General features: G+C 45.6%; 1 protein-coding gene across 1 annotated transcript in view; it reads left to right on the top strand.

The window, feature by feature from the left end:
• PRKCI (protein kinase C iota) overlaps positions 1–14,331 on the top strand; it is a 38,772-nt gene that overhangs the window by 8,533 nt on the left and 15,908 nt on the right. The window contains exons 2-6 of the mRNA XM_081862659.1: positions 3,061–3,182; positions 10,391–10,480; positions 11,299–11,349; positions 12,095–12,180; positions 13,543–13,683. Of these exons, the coding sequence (XP_081718785.1) occupies positions 3,061–3,182; positions 10,391–10,480; positions 11,299–11,349; positions 12,095–12,180; positions 13,543–13,683 (490 nt within the window). The remainder of the gene's footprint in view (positions 1–3,060; positions 3,183–10,390; positions 10,481–11,298; positions 11,350–12,094; positions 12,181–13,542; positions 13,684–14,331) is intronic.

A 14,331-nucleotide genomic window follows, 5' to 3' on the forward strand; every position in this document is an offset into this window, starting at 1 on the left:
CAGCTGCCGCCCGCAAGCCTTGCGCTCCTGGGGGGAGATCCCCCGGGTGCGCAAGGCTGGCCAACACCAGCGCGAAGCACGGGGCGTCCTCCGAAGGGCGCCCCGTGCTCCGCGCTGCCAGCTGCCGCCCGCAAGCCTTGCGCTCCTGGGGGGAGATCCCCCGGGTGCGCAAGGCTGGCCAACACCAGCGCGAAGCACGGGGCGTCCTCCGAAGGGTGCCCCGTGCTCCGTGCTGCCAGCTGCCGCCCGCAAGCCTTGCGCTCCCGGGGGGAGATCCCCCGGTGCGCAAGACTTGCCAACACCAGCGCGGAGCACGGGGTGGCCTCCGAAGGGCGCCCCGTGCTCCGCGCTGCCAGCTGCCGCCCGCAAGCCTTGCGCTCCCGGGGGGAGATCCCCCGGGTGCGCAAGGCTTGCGGACACCTGCGTGGAGCACGGGGCGTCCTCTGGAGGGCGCCCCGTGCTCCGCGCTGCAGGCTGCTGCCCACAAGCCTTGCGCTCCCGGGGGGAGATCCCCCGGGTGCGCAAGGCTGGCCGACACCAGCGCGGAGCACAGGGCGTCCTCCGAAGGGCGCCCCGTGCTCCGCGCTGCAGGCTGCTGCCCGCAAGCCTTGCGCTCCCGGGGGGAGATCCCCCGGGTGCGCAAGGCTGGCGGACACCTGCGTGGAGCATGGGGCGTCCTCTGGCTTGCGGACACCTGCGTGGAGCACGGGGCGTCCTCCGAAGGGTGTCCCGTGCTCCGCGCTGCCAGCTGACGCCCGCAAGCCTTGCGCTCCCGGGGGGAGATCCCCCGGGTGCACAAGGCTGGCCGACACCAGCGCGGAGCACGGGGCGTCCTCCGAAGGGTGCCCCGTGCTCCGCGCTGCCAGCTGATGCCCGCAAGCCTTGCGCTCCCGGGGGGAGATCCCCCGTGTGCACAAGGCTGGCCGACACCAGCGCGGAGCACGGGGCGTCCTCCGAAGGGCGCCCCGTGCTCCACGCTGCCAGCTGACGCCCGCAAGCCTTGCGCTCCCGGGGGGAGATCCCCCGGGTGCGCAAGGCTTGCGGACACCTGCGTGGAGCACGGGGCGTCCTCCGAAGGGTGCCCCGTGCTCCGCGCTGCCAGCTGACGCCCGCAAGCCTTGCGCTCTCGGGGGGAGGTCCCCCGGGTGCGCAGGGCTGGCCTACAACAGCGCGGAGCACGGGGCGATGGGATGTGGGAGGGAGCTCGCTCCCCGCCCCGCGTGTGCTCGCCGCCGCCGCCCCGCCTCTCGCCGCCCGCCTCGCCCGCCTCCCTCCCACGGCACACCAGACAACGTCTCGCGGCACACTAGTGTGCCGCGGAACACCGGTTGGGAAACACTGTCGTAGATATCTGATCTTCCCTGTCAATTTATCCAGTTCTGCATAGTCCAGTTCTGATACTGTTACTCTAGCTGAATGCGATTATAAATTGTTGCTAATTATTACTGTGGAATAGTCAAATTAATAAACAAGTTCACCAGGTGATTGACTTTCACTCAATGGGGCCTCCTGCTGCCACCGCGCCACAGGAGCACAATTTTTGTTCTTATCCTGAAGCAAAGTTATTAACCTGAAGCACTATTTCAGGGTTAGTGGAGTCTGTAACCTGAAGCGTATGTAACCCAAGGTACCACTGTATTTTAATGCAACACAAACCTATCATGGTGTATAGCCAGACTTGGCTCAGAGATAACAGACCATGGTTTGATACATGAGTAAGTTAGCATAAATTGACAGCTTAACCTAAGTCTCAAGGTTGTTGTGAAGACAAAATGAAGAGGGAGCTCACTGAAGGAAAGGTGAGAGATAATTGTAATAATAAATAATAAGATTTTAAAGCCCCTTTTTAAAAGTTAAAAACTATTTGCAATAAGAGATATGTTTAGAAGGAAATATAGAGGCTACCAGATTTTGTAAAGTTTGTTCTGATTAGTAAACCCCAACCAGTTCAATAGAACTTAGTTAGAAACTAAGCTCTGTTCAATTTATGCCATAGCTATCCTACTGCCAAATCTGCTGAATTATTCCAAATCCTAGCAAAACCAACAGTCTTACACACCCAGCAAGACTGCTAGTGTTTTCTCCACAGTTCATTGTCCCTCTTTTAGCAGCACACTGCCAACACACATAAAAAACTTCCAAGGACATATTTTGCAATATTATTCACATTTGTTACAAGTGTTTTATAATGTGATTCTTGCAAGTCATCAGAAAGCCATATCTTTCAGAGCCCAGAACAGAAGAGATAGGATCCACCCCATGTTTAAAGTTGACTTTAAAATGTCACTGTATGGGATATTCTTGCCAATTGGTAATTTACATGCATATTTAATATAACACTGTGGTCACATCTCTCAATTGGTTCAACAACATTTAACATCTCTCACTGGGTTCAACATTTGCATTTCTCAACAATGATTGGAACACATATGAATCCAGTCTGTGTGAGGGTAGTTGAAGTTACCCATTACTACAAAATTTGCCTTTTTGGATGCTTCTGTGATTACATTCTGCATCTCAAGTATGAACTGTGTAGCCATTAATTTGTTTCATCAGACTTGAAAATGTAGGGTACTTAGAGCATGAGAAAAATATAACATGTATAATTTGTATGGGTCTCTTACGAACTGTTGCTAAGTATCCACATTTTATGGGAAATACTTTTCTATAGTCTCATTAAATACCAAGTATTACTTTCTAAAACCTGAATGATGCCAGGAATCAAATTAGTTAAGAGAAAATGATAGTCTGGTTAGGCTGCTAACTATTTCTGTGGTACAAGCAGTGTTGTAGAAATCACGAGCACCTTAACAGTTGAGGTTGGTATATAAAACAGAAGTTCTTTTTCAGACATGTGCTGGTGTGCTGCTTAGAAACTGAACTTTTGTACCAGGCCTGGCTTAGATAGCAGGATAGACATTAAGAATAATGCATTCAAGACTTAAACACACAGGTAAACGAATGCATGTGCATTGACAGATGGAAGCAAATAGAGTTGATGCAATATAAATAGGTCCTTAGTTCTGAAATTAATAGACTATTTGTTTGGACTCTTTCCAGTGACATTATGATAACCTACTTTGAACCTTCCATCTCCTTTGAGGGATTGTGTAACGAAGTTCGAGACATGTGCGCCTTTGATAATGAACAGCTTTTTACCATGAAGTGGATTGATGAAGAAGGTAAGATGATACAAAGCAGAACTACTTCATAAAATACTAGTATCTTCTACTCAGTGCTTTTTTCTCGGGGGGACGCAGGGGTACACATACCCCTAAACATTTTGTGAATCTAAGTTTGGCCTCATTAAGGGTCAGTATTTCAATATGAGTTGGAAAATGAGAGTACCCCTAAACATTTTTAAAGAAAAAAATCACTGCTTCTACCTAATATCCCAGCTTTACTTCCCAGGACCAAAGTAGAAAGCATTTCATTTCATCTGCAGCCTCTATTTGCCAGCAAGGAAAGAAAGAAAGAAAGAAAGAAAGAAAGAAAGAAAGAAAGACCATAGCAGTCTATTTGAACTCTTTCATGTGTCAGATGTAGGCATGTCAGTTTTCAGAGCATTCCAACTATAAACATGGAGAAGGAGAACTCGAGACATCTTAGTACTGTATAAAGTGAGAAGTTTTAAGATTCTCTGTTCTTTAGGGCAGTAAATTCGATATGCTAATCTAGTTCATTGTCACCAAATTATATGTAATAGGAACCAAGAAAGATCATATTCCTTTCCTAAGCTTTGGTATTGATTTTTGCTGTTTCTGTCATGTGTTTTGATTGTGTCTTATGTAAATGCATTTTCAATAATAATAATAATAATAATAATAATAATTTATTATTTGTACCCCGCCCATCTGGCTGGGTTTCCCCAGCCACTCTGGGCGGCTTCCAACAAAGATGAAAAATACACTAAAATGTCACAAATTAAAAACTTCCCTGAACAGGGCTGCCTTCAGATGTCTTCTGAATGTCAGGTAGTTGTTTATCGCTTTGACATCTGATGGGAGGGCATTCCACAGGGCGGGCGCCACTACCGAGAAGGCCCTCTGCCTGGTTCCCTGTAACTTGGCCTCTCGCAGTGAGGGAACCGCCAGAAGGCCCTCGGAGCTGGACCTCAGTGTCCGGGCAGAACGATGGGGGAGGAGACGCTCCTTCAGATATACTGGACCGAGGCCATTTAGGGCTTTAAAGGTCAGCACCAACACTTTGAATTGTGCTCGGAAACGTACTGGGAGCCAATGTAGGTCTTTCAAGACCGGTGTTATATGGTCTCGGCGGCCGCTCCCAGTCACCAGTCTAGCTGCCGCATTCTGGATTAGTTGTAGTTTCCGGGTCACCTTCAAAGGTAGCCCCACGTAGAGCGCATTGCAGTAGACCAAGCGGGAGATAACCAGAGCATGTACCACTCTGGCGAGACAGTCTGCAGGCAGATAGGGTCTCAGCCTACGTACCAGATGGAGCTGGTAAACAGCTGCCCTGGATACAGATTTGACCTGTGCCTCCATGGACAGCTGTGAGTCCAAAATGACTCCCAAGCTGCGCACCTGGTCCTTCAGGGGCACAGTTACCCCATTCAGGACCAGGGAATCCTCCACACCTGCCCGCCTCCTGTCCCCCAAAAACAGTACTTCTGTCTTGTCAGGATTCAACCTCAATCTGTTAGCCACCATCCATCCTCCAACCGCTTGCAGGCACTCACACAGGACCTTCACCGCCTTCACTGGTTCTGATTTGAAAGAGAGGTAGAGCTGGGTATCATCTGCATATTGATGGACACCCAGTCCAAACCCCCTGATGATCTCTCCCAGCGGCTTCATATAGATGTTAAAAAGCATGGGGGAGAGGATGGAACCCTGAGGCACCCCACAAGTGAGGGCCCAGGGGTCTGAACACTCATCCCCCACCACCACTTTCTGAACACGGCCCAGGAGGAAGGAGCGGAACCACTGTATAACTGTGCCCCCAGCTCCCAGCCCCTCTAGACGGTCCAGAAGGATGTTATGGTCGATTGTATCAAAGGCCGCTGAGAGATCCAGCAGAACTAGGAAACAGCTCTCACCTTTGTCCCTAGCCCGCCGGAGATCATCAACCAGTGCGACCAAGGCAGTTTCAGTCCCATGATGAGGCCTGAATCCCGACTGGAAGGGATCCAAATGGTCCGCTTCTTCCAGGCGTGCCTGGAGTTGTTCAGCAACCACTCGCTCAATCACCTTGCCGAAGAATGGAAGGTTTGAGACTGGGCGATAATTGGCCATCGTGGCCGCATCTAAGGATGGTTTTTTAAGAAGCGGTTTAATAACCGCCTCTTTCAGTGGGTCTGGGAAGGCTCCCTCACGGAGGGAAGCATTCACCACCCCACGAAGCCCATCGCCCAGTCCTTCCCGGCTAGCTTTTATAAGCCAGGATGGGCAAGGATCCAGGAGGCAGGTGGTTGGCTTCACTCGTCCAAGCAGCCTGTCCACATCCTCGGAGGTAACAGATTGGAATTGATCCCACACAACTTGACCAGACAGGACTCTAGCACTCTCCCGCCCCGGCCCTGCTCCCACGGTGGAGTCTACTTCTTCCCGAATCTGAGCGATTTTATCTGCAAAAAAATTTGCAAAATCATTGCAGGAGAACATGTGGCCCCGATGTTACAGGTGGTTCCGCTAAATTGTGAACCACCTGAAAGAGTCTCCTGCTGCTGTTTTCTGCAGATGCAATAGAGGCGGTGAAGAAAGTCTTCTTCGCCGTCGCTATCGCCACTTGGTAGGCTCGACGTTGAGCTCTAACCTGTGTCCGGTCAGATTCGGAATGAGTTATCCGCCACCGGCGCTCTAGCCGTCTCAACGATTGTTTCATTGCCCTCAGATCCGTGGAAAACCACGGGGCTCTCCGGGCTCCATGCAGTCGGAGAGGGCGCTTCGGAGCCAAACAGTCAATAGCCCTGGTTAACTCCACATTCCAGCGGGCCACCAGGGAATCGGCTGAAAGGCCATCAACATGGGATAAAGCATCCCCTACCACTCTCTGGAAACCATTTGGATCCATTAAGTGGCGGGGGCGGACCATCCAAATCAGTCCCACCTCCCTGCAGAGGGGATGGGTCACAGAGAAGTCCAGTTGCACCAGGAAGTGATCTGACCATGGCACTTCTTTCGTTTCACTTTTACTTAGTGTCAGATCACCAACATCCATAGAGGTAAACACCAGGTCCAAGGCATGTCCGCGGCTATGGGTTGGGCCAGACTTATTCAGGGACAGCCCCATGGAGGCCATGCTTTCCACGAAGTCCCGAGCGGCCCCTTGTAAGGTCGTGTCGGCATGGATGTTAAAATCCCCTAGGACAACCAAGCTAGGTGTCTCCAGGAGAACATCCGCCACGACCTGAAGCAGCTCGGGCAGGGAATCCTTGGTGCAGCGGGGAGGTCGGTTCCCCCAAAGGAATCCTGTACTGCCCCTATTGCCCAACTTCCAGAACATGCACTCGGAAAATTGGGTCTTCCCAATAGGACGCCTGGTGCAAACTAATGACTTCCTAAAAATCACTGCAACCCCCCCTCCCCGCCCACATGACCTGGGTTGCTGTGCGTAAGAGAAACCTGGTGGACAAGCAGCGGCAAGGACAGGCCCATCTGCTTCATCCAACCAAGTCTCTGTTACACATGCCAGGTCAAGTCCTCCATCCATGATCAAGTCATGGATGGCAGTGGTCTTATGAATCATTGACCTGGCATTGCACAGCAACACTTTCAGGTCATGTGGGTATCCCTTGCTGATTCTAGTATCCATCCGGTCAGGACCAGACCCGGAGGCAGGGATAGTCCTCAGACAACGACTAAACCTGCCTCCTCTGTAATGACATGGTCTGGTCTTAGCGTAACTCCTCCTCCTACCCGTGATCACTGAGATCGGTTGTCCCAGTGCATTCCCCCCTGTGAAACATGTCCCAGCCATTTTGTTGGCTAGGACCAACTCCCCGGCAGCCATGACCCCTCCCCTTAAGAACAAAATAACACCTTAAAAAAACACACACACACAAATAAAACAATACAAACAAAAAACAATAAAAATTACAAAAACATAAAATCAAACAAATTCCCAGGCCCACCCCCACCCCCACCCCCACCCCCCCACATACAAAAAAAATCAAAATAAAAATTTTAAAACATTTTAAAAGCACTCTGCACCCCTCCAGCAGTAACAGCAACTGTCCTAGTGAGGCCCGTCAGGCCCTGCCCTGAGCCAGGTGGTAAGTGGCAGGAAGGAGCAGGGCCCCATACACCCACACAGGAGAGTCCTCCTGGGCAGCGGAGTGCAGCAGTCCTTATGAGGCTTCAGGCCCTGCCCCAGGCCAGATGGTGAGTGGCAGGAAGGAGCAGGGCCCCCAGACACTCACACAGGAGAGTCCTCCTGGGCAGCAGAGCGCAGCAGTCCTTATGAGGCTTCAGGCCCTGCCCCAGGCCAGATGGTGAGTGGCAAGAAGGAGCAGGGCCCTCAGACACTCACATACAGGAGAGTCCTCCTGGGCAGCAGAGCGCAGCAGTCCTTATGAGGCTTCAGGCCCCACCCCAGGCCAGATGGTGAGTGGCAAGAAGGAGCAGGGCCCTCAGACACCCACACGCAGGAGAGTCAAGAAATGCCTTTTCAAGAAATGCCTTCCTTAGTTATAGGTCACTTATTCTTCCAAAATAGCAAACTTTTTAACTATTGCCTGCAGAGGAAAAAAGCTTTCCTGTGTGCTGGTCAGTAAGTTACAATAAAATCATTAGCTCAAGCTGCCGTGGAAATGTACCACAGTTAAGTTTTGAGGGGGAGTATAGAGAAAGAGTGTGCCAGGGAAAACACATGCAAATAAAATTACAGGATTGGAAAGCTGCAAAACAAGTTCCTTATTTTCCCAAATGGCTTGCAATGTAAACTTCCTGGTATTTAATCTCAGTTCAGAGTTCCTAGTTCAGTAGAGAAATTATGTGAATTGAAAGTACAGTGGTGCCTCGCAAGACGGAAAACCCGCTAGACGAAAGGGTTTTCCGTTTTGGAGGCGCTTCGCAAAACGAATTTCCCTATGGGCTTGCTTCGCAAGACGAAAATGTCTTGCGAGTTCCTGCGGGGGTTTTTCCCTCCCCCCCCCCTTTTCCTAAGCCCTAAGCCGCTTATCAGCTGATCCGCTGATAAGCCGCTTATCAGCTGATCCGCTAAAAGCCGCTAAACCGCTAATAGCGCTAATCCGCTAAGTTGTCAATGGGCTTGCTTCCCAAGACGAAAAAACCGCTATACGAAGAGCCTCACGGAACGGATTAATTTCGTCTTGCGAGGCACCACTGTATACTATCGTTGAGTTTCTTTATTTGCATTGGTGAAAGTGACCTGGACGCAAGACTGGATTGCAGCCATTGCTTCCATATTTTCCCACTTCTTTGCACTCATGAGAGCTAGAGTCCTAAGCTTTGTAACAAAACTAAGATTGTAGGGTTGAACAATAAACACACCCATGAGTCCGCATACCTGATGTGTTACACTTAATGTAATGGTTTTGTAGGTTGTGAGTCATTGATGATGTGTTCATACTGGAGTGTAAGAGCACAATGTCATCTTCATTTGACTGTTCTTCCTGTTTCCTTCATTCTGAAAGTAAGGATTTTGTTGAGATGGTGAGGTGGAGCAGGCAACTTTTTAATCTTGGCACACCTAGAATCATTGTTATACAAAGTAAACATTAATTCTGGTAAGCACTAAATATCCTCAGGCATACTTAAGAACACCTGCCCACATTTCTTTTCTTTTTTGTTCTTTGTTTTGCTAAACTTGTACCACAATTGTTTCTTTGCTTGGCTGAAGAAAAACAGGTTTGTTCTCTTAGTATCCCTGAATGAAAACTCTCTTCTTTAATTGCTACAATTCATTTCTGTGCAATATTCAGTGTCTGTCTTAGATGGCCTTGTTTAATCAGTTTTGAGCACAGTACAAAGGAAGAGATGTCCTTTAGCTTTGGGTGCCAGTTGTATCTCAAATGACTTAAGATGAATTCCCAAATATACAAATGGTATGTAGGATGGTGAAAAATATATTCTTTACAGAAATTGTGAAGTTTGATAAAAGAGAGCCATTACATCTCAAGAGAACCATTTCACATAGTATTATGTATCTGTAAATCTGAGTTTGCTGATATTTTCAACGAGAAGTTGTTCTCAATCACAACTCTTCAGCATGCATAAAGGTAAAGGTAAAGGGATCCCTGATCATTAGGTCCAGTTGTGACCGACTCTGGGGTTGCGGCGCTCATCTCGCTCTATTGGTCAAGGGAGCCGGCATACGGCTTCCAGGTCATGTGGCCAGCATGACTAAGCTGCTTCTGGCAAACCAGAGCAGTGCACGGAAACGCCATTTACCTTCCCACCGGAGCAGTGCCTATTTACCTACTTGCACTTTGAAGTGCTTTCGAACTGCTAGGTTGGCAGGAGCAGGGACTGAGCAACGGGAGCCCACCCCATCATGGGGATTCGAACCGCCGACCTTCTGATCAGCAAGCCCTAGGCTCTGTGGTTTAGACCAAAGCGACACCCGCGTCCCTTCAGCATGCATACATGTCTGCAAACTTGTTTGTTACAGTCATTAAATGTTTGCATGTAAAAATCTTAATCTGTGAAATGGCTCTGAAAAAAAGCTAGTTATTCTTTGTGTAGCTGTGACTTTTAACTTTAGCCAGCCTTGAACACAAAGAAAGCCCTACTGGATCAGGCCCATGGCCCATCTAGTCTAGCATCCTGTTTTTTCTGGTTGCCAGCCAGATGCCTATGGGAAGTCTATAGGCAGGGCATAAGCACATAAGTTTTCTCCTGTTCTTGTTTCTCAAGCGGCATGCTGCCTCTGAGATTGGAGGTAGTATACAGCCATCATAACGAGTAACCATTGGAAGCCCATATCCTCCATGAATGTAAGCCTTGCAAAGTTTGTTTATGGCTTATTTTATTGGCATATAAAATAGATTAAATCCGCACCTATAAATCTCAAAGGATGGGAGTGGGGAGGAGGAAAGTGTTTCTCGAGAACTATATTCTTTTTAAAAGACTCACTCTATCATAGAAAATATTGTGAATCTGATATGCTAATGCAACTACAAGAAACATACTTTTAGAGGAAAATTGGCACATATTTAGTTTATCCAGTGAATGTGGGGGTGTAATGACAGATTTTGTTTGCTAGGCTTAAGTCAAAATATTTTAAAAATAAACAATTCATAATTTTCCTTCTTTAGATTGGAAAGCAATTAGGTAGTCTCTCTGAAACATGAGCTGACATAATCAAGAACTCTAAAGAGAATATTACCCTTGGTTGTAGGAATATGTTAAGGAGCAGCTTGACTCAAGTTGAGTTGTATTCATTGAATGAATTCATTTCTTTCTAGGGGATCCATGTACTGTTTCTTCTCAGCTGGAATTGGAAGAAGCTTTTCGGTTGTATGAACTAAACAAAGATTCAGAACTCCTAATACATGGTAACATGGTATAATACTATTTGTGTGTGTGTGTGTGTGTGTGTGTGTGTGTGTGTGCGCGCTTGCATGCATGAAAGAAGGAGGGACAGAGAGGAAGGAAGGAAGGAACATATTATTCAGCCTGCATGAATGACCTCTATTTTAATATTTAAATGTTCATCAGCTTTGTTTTTTAAAAAACACTTAACTTGTGTGCAAAGACTGAAGGAGCAAGTTACCCTTGTTTAGGGATATTTGTTGTACATACCATATTTGTCCACCTGCCTTCTTACCATGCAACAGGTTTTCCGGGGAGGGAATAAACAAAAATATTTTTAACTATACTAGACATCACTTTGGCACGTCCACTCTTGATTTGAGGAGTGGAGAACACACAGGCTTTCCTCGTTAGTTTTTTGTTTAGTGCTAATAAAGTTAGTGCTAGTAAAGTTCTGTTGTACTTGAAACAACTATCGTTACAGATTTTACACTTCTTGCTAGTAGGAAGTTGAGTGGGAGAAATATAAATGCCATGGATAACGTTTTTATTTTTATATGAATGCTAATTACCGTTCTGAGGCACTTATGTGATCCATTCTTAATTGAAATGAGTCCTTTAGAAACACATTTGGAGATGGCTTTTGAAATGTGACTTTGTATATGTGGTCTGCATGTGCCCTAGATGTCACTGAATGCTCAATTCTCTCCTTTGTAACTTAGGGCCACTGCTCATGCAACCAAGCAGTTTGGCACTGTTTTCTGATGCATATTTTATCTTTTCACATATCATTAAAATAATAGCTAATGTAGTATTACTGATTTCCCCCCCCCTCCCCCAGTGTTTCCTTGTGTACCAGAAAGGCCTGGAATGCCCTGTCCAGGGGAAGATAGTAAGTATAATTATTTGAAATATGCAGTGTTATCATATTTTTAAAATCTGGATCCTTGTTGTGTTTTTGTTTTTGGAGTGAGTTGTTTGTTTATACTTATTAAATATAAATATGCCACTCTTCATCCAGAGATCTCACAGCATAAAAATCAAAATGAGAACAGAAAATAGATAATAAAACAAAAACAAATAACCTCATTTTACAAACACATTTAAAAGGCCATAGAATGTTAATGAGACAAAGGCCTGGTTATTAAGAACTGTTTTCACCTGCCATCTAAAAATATGTAATGAAGGTGTCAGACGAGCCTTCCTGAATTTTACCTAAATTAAAAATATACATAACTTTCAATTTTATGACTGACTGGGGAGTACAGTATGGTGGTTAATCAAATAAACTGTGACCCAAGAAACTCCAGTTTAAATCTCACTTTATCTGTGGTGTTACTGATGGTGATAGGCAAGCTAGTAACTATCATACAATTATGCTTACACCCAGGATCCATAACATGGGGATAAAAACGCTAGCCAACCTTCAAGGCCAGTTTTAAGGCTTACTGAGATTATGTGATACACAAGAGTAAAAACCTTTATAAATACAAAGTAATCGTTAAATATTTGGGTAATCTATTTACATATGCTTGACTTGCATAATTCTTGAAACTGGGCTCAGTTTGATAGCTAGGGACAAAGCAAGCAGCCTTCTCTGGAGTTTTTGTGTGATTGTTTCTCATTTCTCCCCCTAGAGTCTATTTATCGTCGAGGTGCACGGCGATGGCGAAAGCTCTATTGTGCAAATGGTCACACTTTCCAAGCCAAGCGATTCAACAGGGTAGGTTCTAATAGACTTTACTGAGACTGCTCTTTCTTTTGTAGTTAACCTCTCTTAATAAGTATCACCTTTTTGAAATGGATTTTGTCCTCCTGAGATATTAAATGCCTTTTTATATAAGTACTGATAATTAGGAAATAGACCTTAAAAGATCAAATTTACTTTGTCAGCTGCAAGTCCAATCAGAGTTTATTTAGTTTTCCATATAATAGAACTTCATCTGTAGGACTATTTATTTCTGAGCACCCTGTGGTTTTCAACTAAATGTGCTGCTTTAAAAATGTGCTAAGTCCTTTAAATGGGAGAAAGCTTTGCTCTTGAGTGTTTATGCTGGGATTTCAAAGTATTGTATTTAAAGCCCAACTTCTACAGAATATTGGGCACCCTTATTTGTTAGTACAGTGTACCCTACAGACGAGTCCGGTGATCATGGATAATGAAGGATCCTGACAACCAAGGAATGTTTATATAGTGCTTTATAACATACAAAGTGCTTCACACATAGTAACCACCACATTGAGACAAGCGTATTTCTGTTTAATAACCCAGGAGATGAGCCACCATTTCCCTGATGCATGCAGCCCCTTTGACTTGTCCCTTCACAACATAAGCAGTCAGTCATGGAAGCCTCTAAATAATATTTTCCTATTCTAACTGAAACAGGAAACTGTGATTGCAAAAAGAAGTCAAGGGTATTAAACCAACTTCATATCATATCAGGCACTCTTGGATGAAACTGATTATCTTGACCCATTTTAATCTGGCTTCAGACATGGTTATGGGACTGAATGAGCCTTTGTAGCTCTGGTAGATAACCTTCATCACGAGGTGAATAGAGGGAGTAAAACCCTTTCGTTCTTACTTGATATTTTTGTCAGTAGTTTTTGATAACCACTGGCAGTTGTATCCTTTTGAACCAACTCAGTGAGATGGGTATTGGAGGTGCTGTTTTACAGAGATTCAACAAATCTTAAAATTGGGTATTTTTTATGCTCAGAATTTGTTATATATATTATCATTTAATCAGATTGGTTATCTCATCATCGTGTTATAAAAATGTGTATATAGTCAAAAAGCCAGAGAATAAATAGAGAGGGGGAGAAATAATTTTTTAAAAAACCAAATTAACAAAACTGAGCATTTTAAATGTATGTAGTGGGGAACATAATTTTACCCTGAGATAGCCAGAAACAGCACAAAAAGAGCACTTGTGAGCTATTTACTTTAACCATAACTTCAGAGCAACAGGTTATCAGATTTTTCAGTGTGGTATTTTGTGAGTAGATACCCCATTGCATGAGTCGTAGTTTGAGACTATCTAGATACTGTTAGTTAATGGTAATTTGCCTGTTTGTTTTTCAGAGAGCTCATTGTGCCATCTGCACTGATAGGATATGGGGATTGGGACGCCAGGGATATAAATGCATCAATTGTAAACTCCTCGTTCACAAAAAATGTCACAAACTGGTCAGCATAGAATGTGGCCGACACGCATTACCACAAGTAAGTGATATTGATAGCTATAACCTTCTTCAATGTGCATATAAATACACAAGTATACATAATGGTTTTACTAAGACTGTGATGGGGACCTGGGGTGGGATTAGCCTAACATGCCCCATTAGTGTAAGCCCTGTGCTAAGACTTCCACATGCAATGGGGCTTCCCCCCATATCCCCAAAATAGGCTCTGGGGGTTGGAGAACCTCCAGACCAGTGTGCTGGGGGAGGTGAGGGGGGCGGTTCTGTTTGACAAGCTGATAAATTTGTACAGATGGAACAATTGGAAGAGCACAAAAGCTGAATGCCACACCTGACTTTCACTTCTTTGATTCTGGCTTTGATGTCTGATGTTGCCTCACTAAAATATAACACAGCTGGTTTGCTTTACTGTTCTGTGAAAGTGAATTTAGATACCAATATGGGCACTTCAATCCTGCTTGATTTTGGTAACTAAACGATCCTAGCTTTTGAACTTGAGGTGTATATTTTGAGAACCCACCTCATTTTTGTGATTGTAAGTTGTTTTAAACTGTTTTATTGTTGTAATCAGGCCTGGGACCTTACTGTGAAGTGTGGGTAATTATTATTAAACAACAACAACAACAATAATTTTGAATGAATTTTGAATTTGTGTTTCAATGAATGAAAC

The sequence above is a fragment of the Podarcis erhardii genome, assembly GCF_964252035.2.
Source record: "Podarcis erhardii genome assembly, chromosome: 5".
Taxonomy (NCBI): Eukaryota; Metazoa; Chordata; class Lepidosauria; order Squamata; family Lacertidae; genus Podarcis; species Podarcis erhardii.